The 20,083-nt window shown below is 34.6% G+C and overlaps 2 protein-coding genes across 3 annotated transcripts; one reads left to right on the forward strand and one right to left on the reverse strand.

The window, feature by feature from the left end:
• Positions 1-1,246: 1,246 nt before the first annotated feature.
• On the forward strand, positions 1,247-3,337 carry LOC141666766 (high affinity nitrate transporter 2.4-like). The gene is made up of 3 exons (XM_074472947.1): positions 1,247-2,143; positions 2,236-2,351; positions 2,439-3,337. Exons 1-3 carry the CDS (start codon positions 1,343-1,345, stop codon positions 3,103-3,105), a joined length of 1,584 nt encoding a protein of 527 aa, XP_074329048.1. The 5' UTR covers positions 1,247-1,342; the 3' UTR covers positions 3,106-3,337.
• A 149-nt stretch (positions 3,338-3,486) lies between these two features.
• On the reverse strand, positions 3,487-16,364 carry LOC141666765 (ABC transporter G family member 3). Of its 2 annotated transcripts, XM_074472945.1 has the most exons (12): positions 16,212-16,364; positions 15,089-15,626; positions 14,899-14,978; positions 13,834-14,120; positions 9,796-9,967; positions 9,423-9,536; positions 8,961-9,089; positions 7,073-7,264; positions 6,321-6,407; positions 4,816-5,088; positions 4,387-4,494; positions 3,488-3,911 (listed from the first exon to the last, which is right to left on the reverse strand). In XM_074472945.1, exons 2-12 carry the CDS (start codon positions 15,558-15,560, stop codon positions 3,660-3,662), a joined length of 2,166 nt encoding a protein of 721 aa, XP_074329046.1. In that variant the 5' UTR covers positions 15,561-15,626; positions 16,212-16,364; the 3' UTR covers positions 3,488-3,659. The 2 variants fall into 2 exon arrangements, with proteins under 2 accessions (XP_074329047.1, XP_074329046.1); XM_074472946.1 differs by lacking the exon at positions 16,212-16,364 and having other exon boundaries at positions 3,487-3,911.
• Positions 16,365-20,083: the final 3,719 nt, after the last annotated feature.

Here is a 20,083-nt window from a genome sequence, read left to right on the forward strand (position 1 = left end):
TTATGCTTACTTGTTATATACGTTAAAATTACGATATACTACCTCCGTTCCATGGGGTTCTATATGTTTACTATTTGCACGTATTTCGAGGCTTTTAAAAAGTATAGTTTCATAGTGTTTTGTTTAAAAAAAAAATTTTGAATAAAAGTTTAAACATGAAACTATTATTCAGAAAAAAAATTTAAAAAAAAATAGCGGAGTTATGCTTTAAAATAGCATTGAAAAGCGTGCCGAAAAGTAATGTATATAATTTAACGGGACAGAGGGAGTATAATTTATTTATGAGGTTAATATACCAAAATTGTATTCAGTAAGACAAAGAAAATATTATTATTTAAATAAATAATTATAATATTTTATAAGTAAATACTACTCCCTCCGTCCCTCACAATTGTATCGTTTCTGAAAAAGTGTCTGGCACGTATTTTAAGATGAAAAGAAAGTATAGCTCTTTAACTTTTTAAAAAAAATATTTTTTTGAATAAAAATTTAAACATTCTATTTTTATTCAGAAAAAGAAAATTTTTAAAAAAAGTTTTAGAACTATACTTTTATTCATCTTAAAATGACGTGTCGGACACTGTCCCACAAATAATAACATAATAATTGGGAGGGAGTGAGACAGTATAATATTAGGATAATCTGGGCCATGGCTACCGCGAGCCACCAGCTAGCCTCGTCCAGAATGATTCTATATTTATAAATAATGCTCATACGGGACTGACATTTTTTTTAAGATGACCAGCCATAATCCCATCTTCTTGTGAATACTTAAATAAATTGGAGCTCAAATTGAACTTTCAGGCAAATTGAAAGGTTAAAGTTGACTAGTATCATATACTTAATGTCTTCATTAACCTCAGGATCGGAGACTTTTATAGAAACAACATATAATTTTTATCATATTAGCCATTTGATCTTTCAGTGTGGTTGCAAAGTTTGAAAGAACGCCAAAAATTAACAATTTATTATAGTGTGTTTACTTAACTGATGACAGTATTAGACTAACCAAGTCCAGCCAGGCATTACCTAAAAAAGATGCATATATATAACATTCATATCCTTTAAGATGCATGACAAGGCTACTGCTATTCATATTTGACTTGGCAAATGTTGTACTTTGTCACTTAAACTAAATGTTGCATAATGCAAATTAGCAACCATTCGCAGTCTCCACTGGCCCCCATAAGAGATTGTCTTACATTTAGAATGTCAACCTTAAAGCCTATATAAACAACAGAACCACAAGACATGTCCAGAGCATCCTCACTTAGCAATACTTAGTGGAGTAGTGCATTACATTCTTAACCCTCATCTTAGTTTAAACAATTATATTGCAAAAATGGGTGATACCCCAGGAAACTCAATGCATGGAGTCACTGGCAGAGAGCCTGTTCTGTCTTTCGCGGTGGCTTCACCTATGGTACCGACTGATACAACTGCAAAATTTGACTTACCAGTTGATTCCGAACACAAGGCCAAAGTGTTCAAGCTTTTTTCCTTTGCCAATCCTCATATGAGGACTTTCCACCTTTCTTGGATCTCTTTTTTCACCTGTTTTGTATCCACATTTGCTGCTGCTCCACTAGTCCCAATCATTCGCGATAATCTCAATCTAACAAAAGGAGATGTTGGAAATGCTGGAGTGGCTTCTGTGTCTGGAAGCATTTTCTCTAGGCTTGTAATGGGAGCAGTTTGTGACCTGTTGGGACCACGATATGGCTGTGCATTTGTCATCATGCTTACAGCTCCAACTGTGTTTTGCATGTCATTTGTGGCAGACGCTAGCGGATATATAGCTGTCAGGTTCATGATTGGCTTCTCCCTCGCAACATTTGTGACATGTCAGTATTGGATGAGCACCATGTTCAATGGTAAGATCATAGGAACTGTGAACGGGACTGCAGCCGGATGGGGGAACATGGGAGGAGGAGCTACTCAGCTAATTATGCCTCTGCTCTATGATGTAATCCAACGTGTTGGAGCTACTCCATTCACCGCCTGGAGGATTGCCTTCTTTATCCCTGGATGGCTTCATGTAATCATGGGTATCTTGGTGTTAACACTTGGTCAAGACTTGCCTGATGGGAACCTCGGTGCTTTACAGAAGAAGGGTGATGTTTCTAAGGATAAATTCTCCAAGGTTAGTTAAGGAAAGACAACAAGTCCTTGTGAACAAATATATAATATGAGTTTGAAGCTAATTGATAATCTTGTGTTCTTCTGTATGTTCAGGTGTTCTGGTATGCTATCACCAACTACAGAACATGGATATTTGTTCTTTTGTATGGATACTCTATGGGTGTGGAATTGTCTACCGACAATGTCATTGCTGAATACTTCTTCGACAGGTAGTGTTTTCTTCTTCTTTCTTCATTTTTGTTATTATTTTAAAATTAGAGGGTAAGTGAACTTATGCATGTTTGAATTTTTGACAGATTTGATCTAAAGCTCCAAACTGCTGGGATTATTGCTGCTACATTTGGAATGGCTAATCTTCTGGCTCGCCCCTTCGGGGGATATGCTTCAGATGTTGCAGCTCGAAGGTTCGGCATGAGGGGTCGGCTATGGACCCTTTGGATCCTACAAACTTTAGGAGGAGTTTTCTGCATCCTCCTTGGCCGTGCTAATTCACTTCCCATTGCTGTCACAATGATGATCATATTTTCTGTCGGAGCACAAGCCGCATGTGGAGCCACATTCGGGATCATTCCTTTTATTTCTCGTCGATCGTTGGGCATTATCTCTGGTATGACTGGTGCTGGAGGGAACTTTGGGTCAGGATTGACACAGCTTCTGTTCTTTACTAGCTCTCAGATATCGACGGCTATGGGTTTAACTTACATGGGAATTATGATTGTGGCCTGCACCATGCCTGTGGCATTTGTTCATTTTCCGCAATGGGGCAGCATGTTATTTCCACCTTCAAAAGATGTTGTTAAGGGAAGTGAAGAACATTACTATGTTTCTGAGTGGACTGAGGATGAGAAGCAGAAGGGTATGCATCAGGGAAGTGTTAAATTTGCAGAGAACAGCAGATCAGAGCGTGGCCGCCGTGTGGCTTCTGCACCAACTCCTCCTAATGCTACCCCAAACCATGTTTGATAGCTGTAACACGGGAAAGCTACAAAAACAAAAGCTAGTGACTATGATTTGGAAGACGTGGTTTTGATTTATAATTTACTAGAGCCATCTTGGCCTTATAAGGGTAGAGGTTGTATGCTCTACAACGTCTCCCAGCTTGTGCAACTTGATATACTTGCATGATTTGAGATAGAAAAGTGTATCAAACGTGTTTTTACTTCAGACTTGTTCAATTGTTCAATTACTTGTCCAACTATTGAACCAGTTGGGCTAGAGCATATCTAATGGAGTACTAAACTCATTTATAAAAAATTTACAAAAATAGACAGAGATTCATGATAATGAACATCATCATTTAAGTTCATGTGGTGAACTTCGAAAGTCAAGGTACTCAACACTGGAATATACCTCTAATTCTAAGTTCTAACCAAAACTGGTATGGGAGCCTATGCTACCTTAAAACCTTCTTCAATTTAAACATGGCAATGTTATCTCTAGTCCAAACTAACCTCCGAAAGATTATCAAAACCACCGGAAAAAATTGAATTTCAACCACAGCAGTGACAATAATCCATTCATCTTGAGTTTGTTTTTTGATTACATTGGTATATTCTACAGAAAGATAAGTTCTTGATACGAAAGCGTAGCAAAATAAAGACAAGAAAGCGATAACCAATAACCATAAGAAACAAGACCAATAGGTTTTCCCACTTGGATTTTCTTTCAGAAGAAGTATCATATACATTCTGAAGTGCCTGATACCCTGAAATGCTTCGTACCTGCCCAACGGCAAAAGAGGTTCCTACATACTCGTTCTCTAGGAGTCCCTGAAACATATACAAAGATAATAAGTACCGAGAACAACTCTGACACTGTTAAAGACGGTTAGAAGCAATACCGCACAAATCTTTAAGTTGAGCATTCCTTACGCACTACTTCAAATGAAAAGGTTTCTATTCTACAAAAGTCCCAAAGAAGCTATTTTGCTTTCAGTTTCTCACAAGATTCAGAATGTCATCTTAAATCTCTCCTGTCTCACTAAAGATTGGTAATATGTTAATTTTGGTAATTATTCTGATTCTTGATTTATGCCCTTCAAATTCCAGCCACTATCTTGAAATGTAAGGAAGGTTTCACAAACTTGCAGAACTAAAAAGTTTTAAAACAGTCTAGTTATACCTTGTGTCTCTTAAAACAGTTTATATAAGCAATAATGTCTCTTTGCACTACAATTGATATATGAAGTCGCAAAATTAAAATACAAATTTTATGTGCCTTCATCATTTATTAAAAAAAACCTACCTGAATGGCGTAAGTATGGAAAGCAATGTAGGATACAGGATACATCCACACTGGTCCAGGCAAAGCACTCCGAATTCTAAAATAGCCAGCAGAAAGCATCATCACCACCTGAAGACAGAACAAAACAGAAACAAATATTAGTTCCTCAAAAATTACCAACTAGTTCAATTATCTTTGATTACTCAAATAACTAAAGGCACTCTAGTACAGTCATCTGAGGTAACGGCTCCAAGATAATACACATTTTTCTCAACACACCTACTCAATCAACTTCAGGCACAAAGATCATCAGAAAGGTAAAAGAATCAAGATCTATAGGTACCCAATAACATGAAAAGTAATTTAGCAGTTATATATCATAACTCACATGTAAGATCTATAGTAATAACATGAAAAGTAATTTAGCAGTTATTCATCACTACAACTCACATGTATGGAAACCAGTGTTAAGATACTCCAGAAAATATCTTGCCAAACGGAAGTGATAACTAGTACCAGTCCTTCATTGACTAAGAGGCACATAAAGAAGTTTAGAACAAAGTACATCAACAAGCTAAACTCGTCTTGCAGTCCAATCAGGAAATAGAAGACCAAGCTGGAAGAAATCGAGATCAGGAACATGAAAGGGATACTGGAGAAGAGTTGCCCAAGTAAGAAAACTAATGCTCCTGAATGCTGGTTTGACTCTTCACATGCATATATCTACATGATACATTATGCCAAGAATTAGTGAGTAGAGGTGTGAAGTCAGCTTCTTGTATAATAGTGCAAGTATATAAAATGATTTTTAAATAGCAATGGAAAAGTTGAATGAATTATATATTTGTCCAAGCCGCTACATATGATTAGAACACAGTCCTCTACGACAAACAGATACACTGAAACTGTAAAATTGCACAGAACTGGAAACTTGTGAAAAAAAAAATAAGTCCGCAAGACGAGGTTTCCTCCAAAATTATCATAACGTTTGATAGTTTTCCAAATACAAAATACCATAAATCAATTATGTGCATGCTTGACACATGTGAACTGAAAGATTAAACCAGGACAATAAGAAATATGAATTGCAGCTGCAGCTACTAAAAACACAAAGTTCGACAAACTTACATGCAATTCTATATCTCTTTCGAGTTTTAGATATAAATGACTTTTAATAAGAAACTATCATATATGATAGTATCGAGATCTTCTTGAAATCAATGAAGAGTAGTACTGGATAAAAATTCTATCAGTAATCAGGTGAAAGTATATGACCAATGAGTCTAAATCTTAACGATGAAGGCTCCACTGTTATATGTACAATTAGCCTCATCCTGCAGTATAACAAAGGGCACCAATCACTTTTGATACATTATGGTCTATTAGTTAGAGTATTGGCAACAACTTTATCCGGTACACAACTATAAAAAGTAAAGAAACAGACATGCAACACTAAAAAGGTACAGAAGGCCGCAACCGTTTTTCATTTATCATATTATATATTAGAAAACTATAACCATGCGTTGAGCTAAATAAAACTCAATTTTCAGAACTCATACATAAAAATACTTCTAATAATTGAAACTTTTGTGGCCTATTCTTGTTATTATTCATCCACAATAAAGATATTCAACATATATCTCAAATATTCAGTTTTATGTAATTGTGTACCAAATTTTTAATGCATATAGGTCTGCTCCCAAGAAAGAATTCAATAAAACCATACATTGATCCACATTTCTAGTTTTTAATATAAACATATCAGTAAAAAGAAAGAAATACCAAAGAACGCTTGGAACTCTGGTGACATTATTAAAGCTTTTTAGTAATTATTAAAGGATTAAAAGACTAACAAGTATCAAATAGTATCTGAAAAATAGGAAAAACTAATTCCAACTTGCAAACTGTTACATGTTACTATTTTAACATGAATAAAAAATAAGCGACCTCCTTACCCTGACTTCTTTCATCTGTGCAGGAGCTCCAGCAATGCTTAAAAGCGAAGTGAAGGAGACAAATACAAATATTGCCGCTACTCGGGTCTGCCATTCAAAAATAGAGCATAATGGTCATCCATGAAAACTTGTGACAAAAAGCTACTATAAATCTATAATTATATCATGGCAGATAAATCATGCTGTAGACACTTTTCTTGTACGGAGACATATAATAAATAAGGTATGACAGTCTTCCATTTTAATGTGATTCCAACCGTTGAACCACAACATTTCTGAAAAGAAAACATTCTTTTTGACCTTTTAATGTTGTCAGGAAGAGAGATTGGTGATTTGTTTATTGATTAAATTTTCTTGTGTATGGCTCATATTTTTGACAGTATTCTCCAGTAGTCGATATTTCATAGTTTTGTTGCTACCAGCATCATATTGGGGAAATGAACACAGTTTATGCATATTATCCGAACAAATAAGTCTCCATTTCCCAACCCAGACAGGAAGCGAAGAAAATAATTCAAGCATTAAAATTAGGGTTATGGGGTCCATGTAGATTGATTGAGAAAAATGGCCTGTGATGACATAACCTGTCTATGTCCTGGTCACTTATCAGCTTCTCAAAATGGCCAGTTGTGAATTTTGAGATCTACACGGTAACCTCAAGTAGAAGTATAAACAACAAATTACGATTTCACATTTACTTTGTTTCCCACAAAATTTCTTTAAATGGTAAGGCCTTAAAAGAAGAAACTTACCACAACGGATGACAAGGAATGCCCTAGACCAGAAAATACAGTACCAATGCATAGTGTAAGAAGCATATATAGAATCAATCGAAGCCAGTAATATTTCCACTCTCTTGACATAACTAACAGTGATCTCCATGTCAAGACTAAAATACGCACACTACTGCTAGCTTTTCCTTTGCTTTTCAGAGAAGACCCTTCCTGTAACAATAACTACATGTTTAGTATGTGTTTGGACTTCACAGAATTTTATTTCGCATGAGCAAGACACACAAACACTCAAGGTGGCAGAGCCTTGGATTAAAGAATTCATGATTAATAAACACAATGGTACATAAGATAACAATAAGTTGATAACTATTGATGTCATGATTTAATAAATATGACTTTATTTTCATGATTTCATTTAGAGTTTTTGGAACTGCTATGTAAGTTGTAACGGTTGTTCTTGCAGAAAACAGAGGAATAAAATTTAAGTTGGAGAAGAGATTAACACTGCTACGATAATATATGATCTAATTAAGAGCTCCTCTTATACCTTGAGGGTTTTAGAAGAGCTGGTAGCTAAACATGGTATTGATGTCAGGTGGGGATAGGTTCTGAATATGAACCTCCTATCCCAAATACTCCCAAAAATTGATTATTGTCCCAGAGATGGGCTCCTAGATAATCAGGAGTTAATATTTCTACTCAACACTTATATTAAAATTTGATAAAATTCTCAATGTTCTTCTTATCTCATTCATAATAAGGGTTGGGTTCCATGGAGAACACCTTAATTGGAGAAAACACTTCATTTTTCTTATATTTTTTTGTATCTCTTATTCAAAAATTTGTTATGTTAATGAAAACAAAAATTTGTATGTAGATAAAAAAAATATATGAGAAAATTTTTACAGAACATATACATATGTTATGAAAAATCACAGAACATACTATACTTCTATATATATACTGTTCTATAGTAATCATGACAATATTTATTAAAAATTTGACGTGTTATGTAAAACTAAAATATATTTATGAGAATTTTTGGTGCAACTCAAGAAAAAAAGTGAAAAAAAAATTGCTAAACACATAAAACATAATTACAGAACATAATAATTCTCCGGGGAACTAGTTCTCATTTGAGCCTTACCCTTCATAATAATTTAATATATTTAGAGGGGTGCACTCAATTTTGATTTTAGGGGATTCATAATAATCCATGGATTTTGAATGATTTTTGCTGATCCTAATTGTAGGTGGGTTTTAGCGGAGTTGTTGAAAAATCTTGTAGAATCTTGCTGAGTTAAACAGAGATTTCGACAAATACTTCAAAATCTCAACATAAAATGCACTAGCAAATCCATCCATATCTACCATTTTATAAAATACAAAAAAAACATGGACTTTTAAATACCACCATATACCCAGATTTTAAAAGACTTTTAACAATCCTTATTGTACAACCAGATTTTAAAAGATTTTTTAGCATCCAAATTGAATACCCCATGGCATTGAAAATCCAAAACAAAATCCTTTAAAATCCCAATTGAATACACCCCTCATAGATTACAGACTTGGTCAGCAAGTATTATATCTCTTAACAATGGAAACAAATCATATTCTTCTAAAATATTCTATTTTCAGCAGTATCCCAAGTACATAAATAAGAAGTATACAGAGAGAGATGAAAGTCACTTCTAGAGCCAGTGACAACCAGACAAAACCTTTAAAAGGGTGACCGAGATGAAGTATCTTGGTGACACATCTATTATATACTCTATAGACACGTAAAAATGACGAAAAAACATTTACTTGTATAATTTAATGGTCACCTGACTAATGTGGAGTATCACCCTAATATAAGAGTTTAAAAGCTTATGATGCTGGAATGCAAGTACAATAAAACTACCTTTTCTGTTAGGTTCAGTATCATAGTCTCAACTGCAGCAGCATCCTCAGATGACTTATAAGTTGCTTCAAGGGTCCGTATTGCAACAGCTGTGTCCATATTAACTGAAGAAAAATCTCCATTATCATCCTGTCAAGAATTAGTCACATCAAGTAAAGAAGTGACAACAAGACAAGAAAGATTCTAATTTGCTTGGCAAAATAAAATATCAATTTGAAAAAAATATGTTCTGGTTTGTAGTATGTTGAAGGGGTTTATGCATACAGATACTATTTGCATATTGCAAAATACCAACAAATAAAAAAAACTATAAAACCACTGTAAAACTATAATTGTGGTCAGTAGATAAAATACAGCAGATGAAATGAAATTCGACACAAGCACTCGTAGTACTAATGTTAACTTGCGAACATCAGACAAATACTTAAGCTCAAAAAAGACCCAAGTGCCAGGGGCAGATACCTGCCAATTTTTGCACATTGCAATGATTCTGTCAAAATCCGTGTTTATTGCACGCAGAAAGTGATCAGAAGGACTTTGCATGATTGGGCAAGGAAATCCAGCATTTGAGAAGTGCTAGAAAGAACAAAGCAAAACAAAAATCAGTTACAAGGAAGAATACTGAAAAGAAACCTGAATTCGTAGCATTTAATCATTGTTCTGTTCAAATTCATAAGAAAAGGGTATACAAACTACAATAGTCGGGTGAATATTAAAAAAGCTATGCAGTAAATTGATCAGGTATTAAAACAAAATTCCAAAGTTTAAAGGGTGACAAATAACTAGATTATGTATCCTGACAAAGGCATGTAAACAAAATGTACAGATATATTACCTGCAGACAAGCCAATGTTTCTCCAAAGAACAGTGTATTTCCATTTGATAGTAGACAAATTCGATCAAAGAGGCCAAATACTTCTGTGCTACTCTGGTTAAGGCTGAATAATAGTGTACATCCGGTGCTGGCAAGCTTTTTCAGTGTTACCATCATCAGAAGAGCAGAGACACTGCATAGTTAAACATACCTAGTTGGGTTTGATTTACACTCGGAATAATTTTTGCAGACTTCAAAAGTAAGGTTTGAAATAATTCCCAACTCGGTGATTCTTTTAAATATATGGCAGTTGTCAAGATTAAGGCCCGTCACAATTTACATTAAAAATCAACTAGGATAAGAAGATCCATGATCAAGGGAAAACATGTAGTAAGACGCAAATTCGTGAGTTTGTTCCACAAGGAGAAGAAAATAAGATTATCAAGCACAAATTTAAGATACATTCATCAACCGAAATATAAATATTAGGGATGGATTAAGAATAAGGTACTCAATAAATTAGAGACACCGTGAACAAATTACATATCAGCAATTATAGCCCTTTTCAGCACAATTGAAGGTTAAATACCCAAAACAGCACATTTTTGGCCCATTTTAGCACTAATATAGCACAAATAAAAATGTATCACATCGAAAATGCATGTAAAAAATGTTCAAGTTTTCATATATATATTCAGGCCCGTGAAATGCAAAGCTCAAATGCAGACATGCAAGTAATGTATGTGTTTCATCTTTGTGACACAATATAATGTGAATCTTACCAAAGAACAATTATGTCTATAGGTATATCCACCCACGAACACACACCAAATGCATTATAAATGCTTTTTTTCATAAAATAACTTCAAGAGCTCAATCTCCACATAAGAAAGAGACCAGGACGGCAAAGATACTAACTGGGATGCCTTAACAAGTAAATAAACAATCACATAGCCATGGAGCCTGCTCTTATCAATAGGCATAGATACGTCGAATCGGGTTCCGCATATGTGTGCTTATTTGTCAATGGCATGACTTCTTCTTGCCTTACATGTGATGCTAAAAAATATGTCTATAGCTAATGCTAAAATGGGCCAATTATCTATTTACTTCTATCTGGGCACTTCATCTCTATCTCTGTGCTATTTTGGTCCTCCCTTATGAAAGTATCTTTTAATCATATAGTGTGTTCATAGGAGATACTTTAGCCCTCTCAAATATATTTATCAGAGGACAGTGGAGAAGACCAAAAAGCTTGTCTATATATAATCCTATTTACAAACAAGAATAATATTCTCATTATATGTTTTACAAGTAACTTAGTGCATGTAAAAAGTTTTAGAAACTTTCAATATGAAATTCAGAGTAAATGTCAAAAATACATAGAACAGTCAATTATAGGACTCGTGCATATGTTAACCCCCGGCCCTGGATCACAGGACCTGGCATCTACATAAACAGATTTATTTACACAAAACTAATACCACAAATGTTGCATAATATTAGCACCTATCACATGATGACTGAATATTGATGACACCCTTTGAAACTTTAAATGAATACAAATTCTAGGTTCTGAAGATGGTCAAAGAGCACCTCTTGGTTTATGCTAAAAATTAGCCTGGAATTCTTTATGGTTCCAGGCTTTTTTATCAATTCCAACTGCTTAATGGTGAAACTTTAGTAAAACCTAATTTTGATGAGAAAGAAAGCTGCATATACATGTGCAAGTCTCCCGGAGGAAGAAACCCATGTCCCATGCATAGTTAAAAGGCTATTATCTTCTTAGATCCTCTTACATATTGATAGCTCAGAAAACTATAAATAGCGGAAATCCGCTACATTGTCCCCGAGATAGGCTTCTACTCAACCGATGAAGACTGCCACTTCTTTCTAGTAGGCATTTGAAGGATGGACTGAGTTAGAGGGCTGTACTGTTTTCCAAAAAGAGGTATGGCTATTTGCAAGACTATTGTTGTGTTTTGGAATTAGGGGAAAGATCCACGATGTGAATATTTTACCCAGTTCCTATAGCCAACAAATTATTGCATTAGCTTTCCTTACACCCAAAGCTAGGGAGGCCAGCATCATCAAAGTAATTTAATATTTTCAACAGATAAATTACACAATTTCCAAATTTTTTCTAAAATAAATGCTGACAACAGACTTAGCAAAAAAAATGCTGACTACACGGCCGGCAATATATTTCTTTTTACTTCTTGTTCACATTGTCCAACATTGGATATGAAATGTAATAGTACACTATTGCCTATTGGTGATTGTGAATCCAGTGTATTATTTTTCTACGTGATTGTAAATGTACTGTATCAATGTAGTTCCTTTCTGTTTCCCTTTAACCATTATTATTTCGGAACAGATGGGAGTCCTAACTAGGCTACATTTCTTCAATGATTAGATCCCTGCAAACATAGAGACAGTTGTACAAATATTCTTGAACCAAATGGCAAAACCCTTTTTAGTAACCAGTACAATAATCGTATTTGATCTTCACTATCACTACCACCCTGGAAACTAAATTAAAGAACAAATACGCAGGATCCGAAAATCAAAATTGTAAAGTTTACTTTGTCAAAAGTTTGAATCTTAAATTGGACGGGCTGAGGTAAAAATCTGAATTTGCATGGTGTAATGGCAAGTGCTAAATTAGGGTTGCATATTTGAAGGTTGGATAGGCAGCTTTTCGCATGAGATTGAGTCACGGGACCTATCTTATAAATCAACAAACTCACTAAGTATTGATAATAGTTGGCTGATGAAAATTGCAAAATGAAAGTTAATAGGCACAGCCCCATGTTAACAATTACACAGATGAGCGAAGACCTTGCAGAGTGCAGTCTTTAACCCAAAACAACAAACTCACAAAGTATTGACAATAGTTGGATGATAAAAAATTACAAAATGAAAGGTAATATGCACAATCCCATGTTAACAATTACACAGATGAGCGGAGACTACTCTGCAGTCTTTAACCCAAAATAAAATACTAAGTAATTAATGGAGAAACCTGAGGCTGTGATGCCCTTTTAAAGTACAAGAAATATGAAGTTGGTTACAGTAACCAAGTGAGAAAGTAAACTTAATGGTATTTGGAAATGTACAGTATGTTTTCATTAGATATCTTCTTATAAATGTGACCATGAGATATGGAGAAAATTGTTAACTGTATATGCAATGATAATTTAAAAAGAAAATTAAAAAAAAATCTATGTTGTTTGTAATGGTCAATCAACCGCAGATACTACTCTTTAGATTCTCAGCAAACAAAAGATTACTAATAAATTGCAATTGATTAATAAATACTCCATTGCAGATTTCAACATAGATACATAAGTGCACATATTATGAGTACTGAAATTAAATAACTTTCACATTATATGAGTATTGAAACTAAATAAAGCATTTACTCCGAGATCAAAAACATACTTAAAGTAATAACTTCCTACAAGATAGTAACTAAACAAGAAAAAATAAATCATAAAACAAATTATAGACATACAAAATCCAAATGCTTTCAGATTGATATATTATGTTCACGAATTAGAGTTAAGTATTTTAAATCTCAACTACTGCCTAAAAATAAATAATATCAGGAATATAATTCAATAATGCATGCAGTGTGAGAAATAATTCCATGTAAAAGGAGCTTTTTGTCAGATACGAATAAACAAACATTTCTTAAGGGGAAAATTTCTATTACTATTTAGAATAATACCTAAATGATCTAGGTTTGATCTCAACAAACAAATTTGACAAAACTCGTGTATCGTCAAATACTCAGTACATTCCTGCACAGACGTCAGTTTCTAGGTAATATTCATTAGGTTTATATAGATAGTTCACAAGAAGGTAATGATTTATGCACGAGTTATAGAAGTTGATGCACATAATGCATTGTGATGTATGCTAAGTATCTAAAATATATAATTATATAGCTAGATGATAAAGCTTTCATGACCACCGTGACATTAATTCCTTGCAGGTGTCACTTGATAAGCTTTAATTTGTAGGTGCATATAAATCTCATAGGACAGGACAAACCTGTCAAGATGATAAAGAGGCTCATCTATAAATAAGACATGTGGTCTCATCACAAGTTCCCTGGCAATACTGACACGCCTTCTCTCACCACTAGGAAGGCCCTTCATGAAACAGTGGCCGCCTATAAGTTTGTTTGCATAATCTCCTAGTGACATTGCAAGGATAGCGTCCTCCACCACGTTCTTTTTCTGAAAGAAAAATCCAGGAAGCTGAAGCAATGCTGAATAGTAAAGGAATTCACGCACAGTGAGGGACCCAATTAGTGTGGTCTGCCTTTCAACAAATCCCTGAGAAGTTTCAAAGATAAATTAGTAAAAAGAAATATTAACTGAACTGAGAAAAATATTTAAAATCACAACTTGCAAAAAATATTATAGCAAATATTAAATTCATATTTGTGGTATGTAGTATCAGAACATAACCTTCCTCCTCAATATTAACATAAGCAGAATAAATTTATCACAGAACATCTGTTACGGTGGATTCAGAACCCACTGGATATATGGTCATTCGATTCTCATGGCTAGATGACTTTGTTATGTACTACACTGCTGTGCAAGGTACCTTTGTTGACTATACTACATAAACCATAACATCAAGTCACCAACACTTCTTATATGCTCAAGACAAACAAAAATTAGACATGAATAGGATACCAAAGTCCAATTAAGCCTAAAGAAAAGGAAATATCAGAAATGTAATTTCAATTCTTTGTGGACCTACTTTTTCCGTTAAATAAAAGTAGCACTATATTATAACAATTTCCAGTTATACAATGTCAAGGGCAGTCTGGTTCATCAGTGCATATGAGAAGTGGTAATTGGTAGTGAGAGAAGGTTATCATTTGTTGGTGCAAGTATTGTAAGTCTATATATAGATCCATCACTTTAGAAATAGAAAACGTATTAATCTGGATTTTCTGAACGATTTATCTAATATCAGTTTCTAAGTGTAGAGTAATATACCTATCAAACATAGAGAGGCACAATAGAACCTTGTTTAAGAAAGTATAGAGATTTAGATGGTGACAACTGACTATTGACACGTATCATATTCAGAACTTACATAGGATCCATATGGCAGATCTGATTTAGCGCCATTCACAAAAACTTCGCCATACATTTTGGCAGAATCCCCCAACCTTCCTAAATAAAATTAAAGAGGTGCGTTTAGAGTTAAGCAGAAACAGGGAATGAAAAATAACTATGACAGCTAATTTTGCTAGTGGTATGGCGATCAATTTCATTTTACAAACCTGCAAGAGCTCTTAAGAGAGTTGTTTTCCCCGACTTTGCAGGACCCATTATTACAGTCATTGTCCCCGGTAAAGCATAACCATTCGAACTCTTCACAACCCTGTCAGAATACTTCCTTTTTCCCTTCACAATCACTGTCAAATCCTTCCATGCAACTGATGCCCCTGCAATATTTCTTGCAATAACTGCCCCCTCCGGTAATGGAGGTGATGGAAACGACCCACTATTAAGCTTTGACAAAGCTGGGGATGCTGGAGTGGTTGCGGCATTGATGGAGTCACCACCTTCCTCCAACCGAACCTCGATATCATTATCATCCCAGTCTGGAGAATCCTCAAATGATATAGGGTGTCCAAGAGTGCCAGGTTTGCGTAAATAGAAAAAATTACTTGAAGGCACTCTACTTGCAGGACTACTAGCAGAAGAAGAGGAAGACCTATAATTATCGGACTGAGACTGGATTTCTTCCATTTAACTCTCTATCAAACCAAAGATATCTTACAAAAAAAATATCTACAATCCAAAAATTGCTGCTTCCTGGCACCAAAAAGGTAAAAAATCATCAAGTATCCCAAAATAAAATTAAAAATTCTGCATTAACCATTTCAAAAATAGACAAACAGATTCAAGACTCAGCTAAAAATCAACAAGAACATTTCTTTTATTTCCACACTTAACATAGTTCACATTTGACACACGATATAAGCAAAGAAAACTTCAAATTACAAGAACCACTGAAGTTTGGAATACACTATGCAAATCAAGAAGTATTAAATCAATTAAGAATAGTAATACTGAAATAAAGGACTCTCTCTCTCTCTCTCTCTCTCTCTCTCTCTCTCTCTCTCTCTCTCACTCACTCTCTCTCTCTCTCAGTAAGCAAAACAGTGAACTAAGCATAACCCAATAAGCTGAAGAACCCCGAAAGCTAGAATGAGAAAGTAATAATGAAGCACAGTGGTAATGTATTGATGCCTAATAATAGTAACATTTACAAGCTCAAGAAACAAACCCCCCAATAAGTGTGAGCAACAAATAATACATACATATGCATATAAGGTTGAAGCTGAAATGGGAAGCCTAAGCAAGGACAGTACAACAGAACAGGAAAGAGAAACTAACCTGGATCTGTGCCGTGGAGTAGACAGGGAAACCCCTCATGACACTAGTTATAATTATTTCATTATTATATATTTTTATTCAAAGTGTAAGTGTAACATGTACGATAACTTTATTTTGTTTTTTTTTTTGGTGTTCTGAATTTATTTTATTATTTTTAAGCCGCTCCCCTCACGTTCAAGTTTTACACAACTTAAAATGGCAGGGAAATGTTACTTTTCTTATTTATGAAGTTTTGTCAGACGTGGTTTGAGTTGTTGTATTTGACATCCGTAGAAAGGTTTTGTTTTGTCGTTGTTATTTTCCTGTTTCACGAGATGTTCAAGGATCCTTTGAAGGAGATGAAGGATAGGTTTGCCGGTATCGTATTGGAGGAGGAAGATCTGGGAGATTTATGTTACGAAGGGGATACATGGGAATTGTCGGTTATAAATACGAGGTGGTGTTTGGTGGGCAGGCTTTTAATTAGTAGATTTTAAGCCATGTAGGCGACCCTAACATTTAGTTATTTGATAATTAATTTTGTATTCTGTATTGTATTTCTTGAGTCTGTAAAAAAGTTAGAAGTTGGGGTTTTTTGTAAATAGATTCAAGTTAAGGAATAACCTCTGGAAGAATATCAAACCATGATCATGCCTCGGAGAAAAGTGTAAAAGTTTGGAGTTGAATTAAATTGTTCTATGAAAAATGTCCTCAGTCAAGATATCGACAAATTACAGATCAATTTATATCGAGAAGTCATTCGAGAAGTCCAGACTTATCGAGAAGTCTAGACTTATCGAGAAGTCTAAAATGGCTTATAGAGAAGTCTCAGAGATATCGACAAGTCAAATGAAGATATAGAGAACTGGAGATATCGAAAAGTCATTTCTACATGTAAAGAACTCAGAGATATCGACAAGTCAAATGAAGATGTGAAGAAATTGATATATCGACAAGTCAATTTTTTATATAGAGATCTCAGAGATATCGACAAGTCATAATGTGTATATAGAGATCTCAGATATATCGATAAGTTATTTCTACATGTAGAGATCTCAGACATATCGACAAGTCATTTTACATGCAAGAATCTAGAGAACTCGACAAGTCAAGTATACCTATAGAGAACTCAGAGATCTCGATAAGTCATTATACTTATCGAGATGTCACTTCTCTATACGACAAACTGGAGATCTCGACATGCTTCTCAAATATAGAATGTAGACAAGTTCAAAATTCAAGATTATCAGTCAATAAATGATATATTCACTAGATTGAAAAGTCTACAAAGTAACTGGAAGAATACAAGATCAAGGGTCAAGATTAACTGAATAAAGGATGGTCACACACCTGCAAGATTCTGCACAGATTTGCTAAACTAGAAATGGTAATAGAAAAAGGTTATTTTAGAAAGTAGTTTAGTACATTTTAGTGCAAGTCTTGTAAACCCGTGCTGCTAGTCTATAAAACATGCACTGGTCCTTAGTTCAGTAGTAATAAAAAATATCTAACCTTTCTTGTATTCTCTCAAGATAGAAACTGAGAAATTTAAACTGATTTGTTCACCTAAAATCCAAACAAGTTTAAAAAAGGCTAAAAAATCAAGAAACACATTCCCCCTATGTTGCATTCAATATCTAACAAGTGTTATCAGAGCAAAATCTGAAAGTAAACAGATAAAGATCTAGAAAGAATGAGTGTACAAAAGATAAGTAACATCAAGATACCAGTCTTTGACAAAGCTAACTACATACTGTGAAAAAAGAAGATGATGTTGTTTATAAGGATGGCTAATCCCATGTACATCCAAATTCTCAAGAATGGCTCTTTTATTCCCATGGAAAAGGTTGATGAATGTACAGAGGGATATATGTTCATTCCAGCTCATTCTTCCCCTAAAGACCCCTCAAAATACACTGAACCTGAAAAGGAAAAAGTCTCTCTAGACAGTGGCCTACAACTATTACTGATAGAGTCACTTGACAATGTTATGTACAATAATATTGTCAACTGTGACACAGCCAAACAGATTTGGGAGAAGATTGAAATTATGTGTGAGGGTACAGAGGAAGCAAGGTCTAATCAAAGGAGAATACTGGTGTCTCAGTATGAGGGTTTCATGGCAAAACCTAAAGAAGGAATTATTGAAGTTTTTGAAAGATTCAACAAATTAATAAATGAATTGCAACTTCAAGATAAATATTATGTAGCTGATGAGGTTAACCTAAATTTTTTGCTATCTCTTCCCGACCATCTTTGTTATGGGTAAGAAATTAGGGTGTATTTATTGTTAGGGTTCGTGAGTTTCGAGACTCGATTTGACCGCTCTCATATCTCGTGACTCGATCTGCCTTCACAAAATGCCTACGTACCTTGCTGTTTGCCAATGATCAAGTCAAAAAATATAGTTATGATTTGTGGGGTGAGGCCCCTTCTATAGGCATAGGATGCCTTGAATTGAATTAAGGTTAGGAGACTTGGTGGGCAAGTCTCATAGTTAGAATAGATTTTGGAGTCCTAGAATGTAGGGATTTGCTTCCTTATAGGACCGTGTGGCTTGAGGACTACTCTTTTGAGAGTTTGATTATGATTTGAACTTATTTTCTCAACCATAATTTATGCTGATACGAATTGAGCCCAATTAATGACACAGTAATTATTGGGATTTAATAATTGGGCTTCTTCTTTGGACCAAATCAGGCATAATTAATGCACTTATTTATTACGCAGTTAGGGTTAGTTTTATCCCCTATCAATCTTGAACAGAAAATATCAGCTATTAGAGAAGGAAGAGACTTGAGCAGAATGACACTGAAAGTCTTATATGGGATCTTGAAAACATAAAAGCTTGAGATGTTACAAAGAAAGTTATTGAAAGCAAACCAAGGATATGTGGTTGATGGATCCCGTGCCTTAGTGGTCAATGACAGTGAAGCAAGTGAATATGAACAAGATGCTTAAACTCCAGTCATTCATGCTGCTTAGCAAAAGAACAAGGGACCTCAGAAACAAGTTGTTTTGGAGCTAGAGGAAAACGAATACAACACCTTTGATGAGCTACATGAGATGGATCAATCAATGGCTTACCTGGCTAGAAAATTATTTAATATTAGGGTTAAAAAGCTAAGGTTTTTCAAGAACAAGGGATGTTATGCAAGACATGCTTGTACAATAACAAGACTAAGTCAAATTGACAATCTTAAGTAAGTTGTATGGTAATCTATGTTTGCATTGTGTATTGTAAAACTTAAGTCTATAAAAATGTTCAAGAGCGGACTGGAGTCTTTTTTTGTAAACAGTATCAAACCTAAGAGTTCTATCTGGAAGAAGATCAAGAAGATCATGCCTCAAAAGAATTATGAAGAAGTTTGGAGTTGAATAAATCTGTTTTGGGAAAAATATTCTAAGTCAAGATCTCTACAAGTCACAGATTAAGTCTTATAGAGAAGTCATTCGAGAACTCCAGAATGACTTATCGAGAAGTCTAGAAAAAGGCTACTAGAGAACTCAGAGATATCGACAAGCCAATTTGAAGACATGAAGAATGAAAATATCGACAAGTCATTTCTTCACTAGAGATCTCTGAGATATCGACAAGTCAAAACATCACTAGAGAACTCTGAGATATCGACAAGTCAAAATATCACTAGAGAACTCTGAGATATGGACAAGTCAAAATATCACTAGAGAACTCTGAGTTATCGAGAAGTCAAAAATATCACTAGAGAACTCAGAGATATCGATAAGCCAAAGTGAATACATCAAGATGAGAGATCTCGACAAGCCAAATTCTCTTATAGAGAACTCAGAGACTTCGATAAGTCAAAACAACTATAGAGTAATGAGAGATCTTGATAAGCCATTATACTTATCGAGATGTCAAGTTCTCTATA

This window comes from Apium graveolens, chromosome 6 (assembly GCF_009905375.1).
Source record: "Apium graveolens cultivar Ventura chromosome 6, ASM990537v1, whole genome shotgun sequence".
Classification (NCBI taxonomy): domain Eukaryota; kingdom Viridiplantae; phylum Streptophyta; class Magnoliopsida; order Apiales; family Apiaceae; genus Apium; species Apium graveolens.

Excerpts from the sequence above, each read along its gene's own strand:
- LOC141666766 (XM_074472947.1), top strand. The coding sequence starts at position 1,343 with ATGGGTGATACCCCAGGAAACTCAATGCATGGAGTCACTGGCAGAGAG. Across the intron at positions 2,144-2,235 it reads CTAAGGATAAATTCTCCAAG|GTGTTCTGGTATGCTATCAC; the intron begins GTTAGTTAAGGA and ends CTGTATGTTCAG. Across the intron at positions 2,352-2,438 it reads GCTGAATACTTCTTCGACAG|ATTTGATCTAAAGCTCCAAA; the intron begins GTAGTGTTTTCT and ends AATTTTTGACAG.
- LOC141666765 (XM_074472946.1), bottom strand. The coding sequence starts at position 15,560 with ATGGAAGAAATCCAGTCTCAGTCCGATAATTATAGGTCTTCCTCTTCT. Across the intron at positions 14,979-15,088 it reads TCTCTTAAGAGCTCTTGCAG|GAAGGTTGGGGGATTCTGCC; the intron begins GTTTGTAAAATG and ends AATTTTATTTAG. Across the intron at positions 4,495-4,815 it reads TAACACTGGTTTCCATACAT|GTGGTGATGATGCTTTCTGC; the intron begins GTGAGTTGTAGT and ends TTCTGTCTTCAG.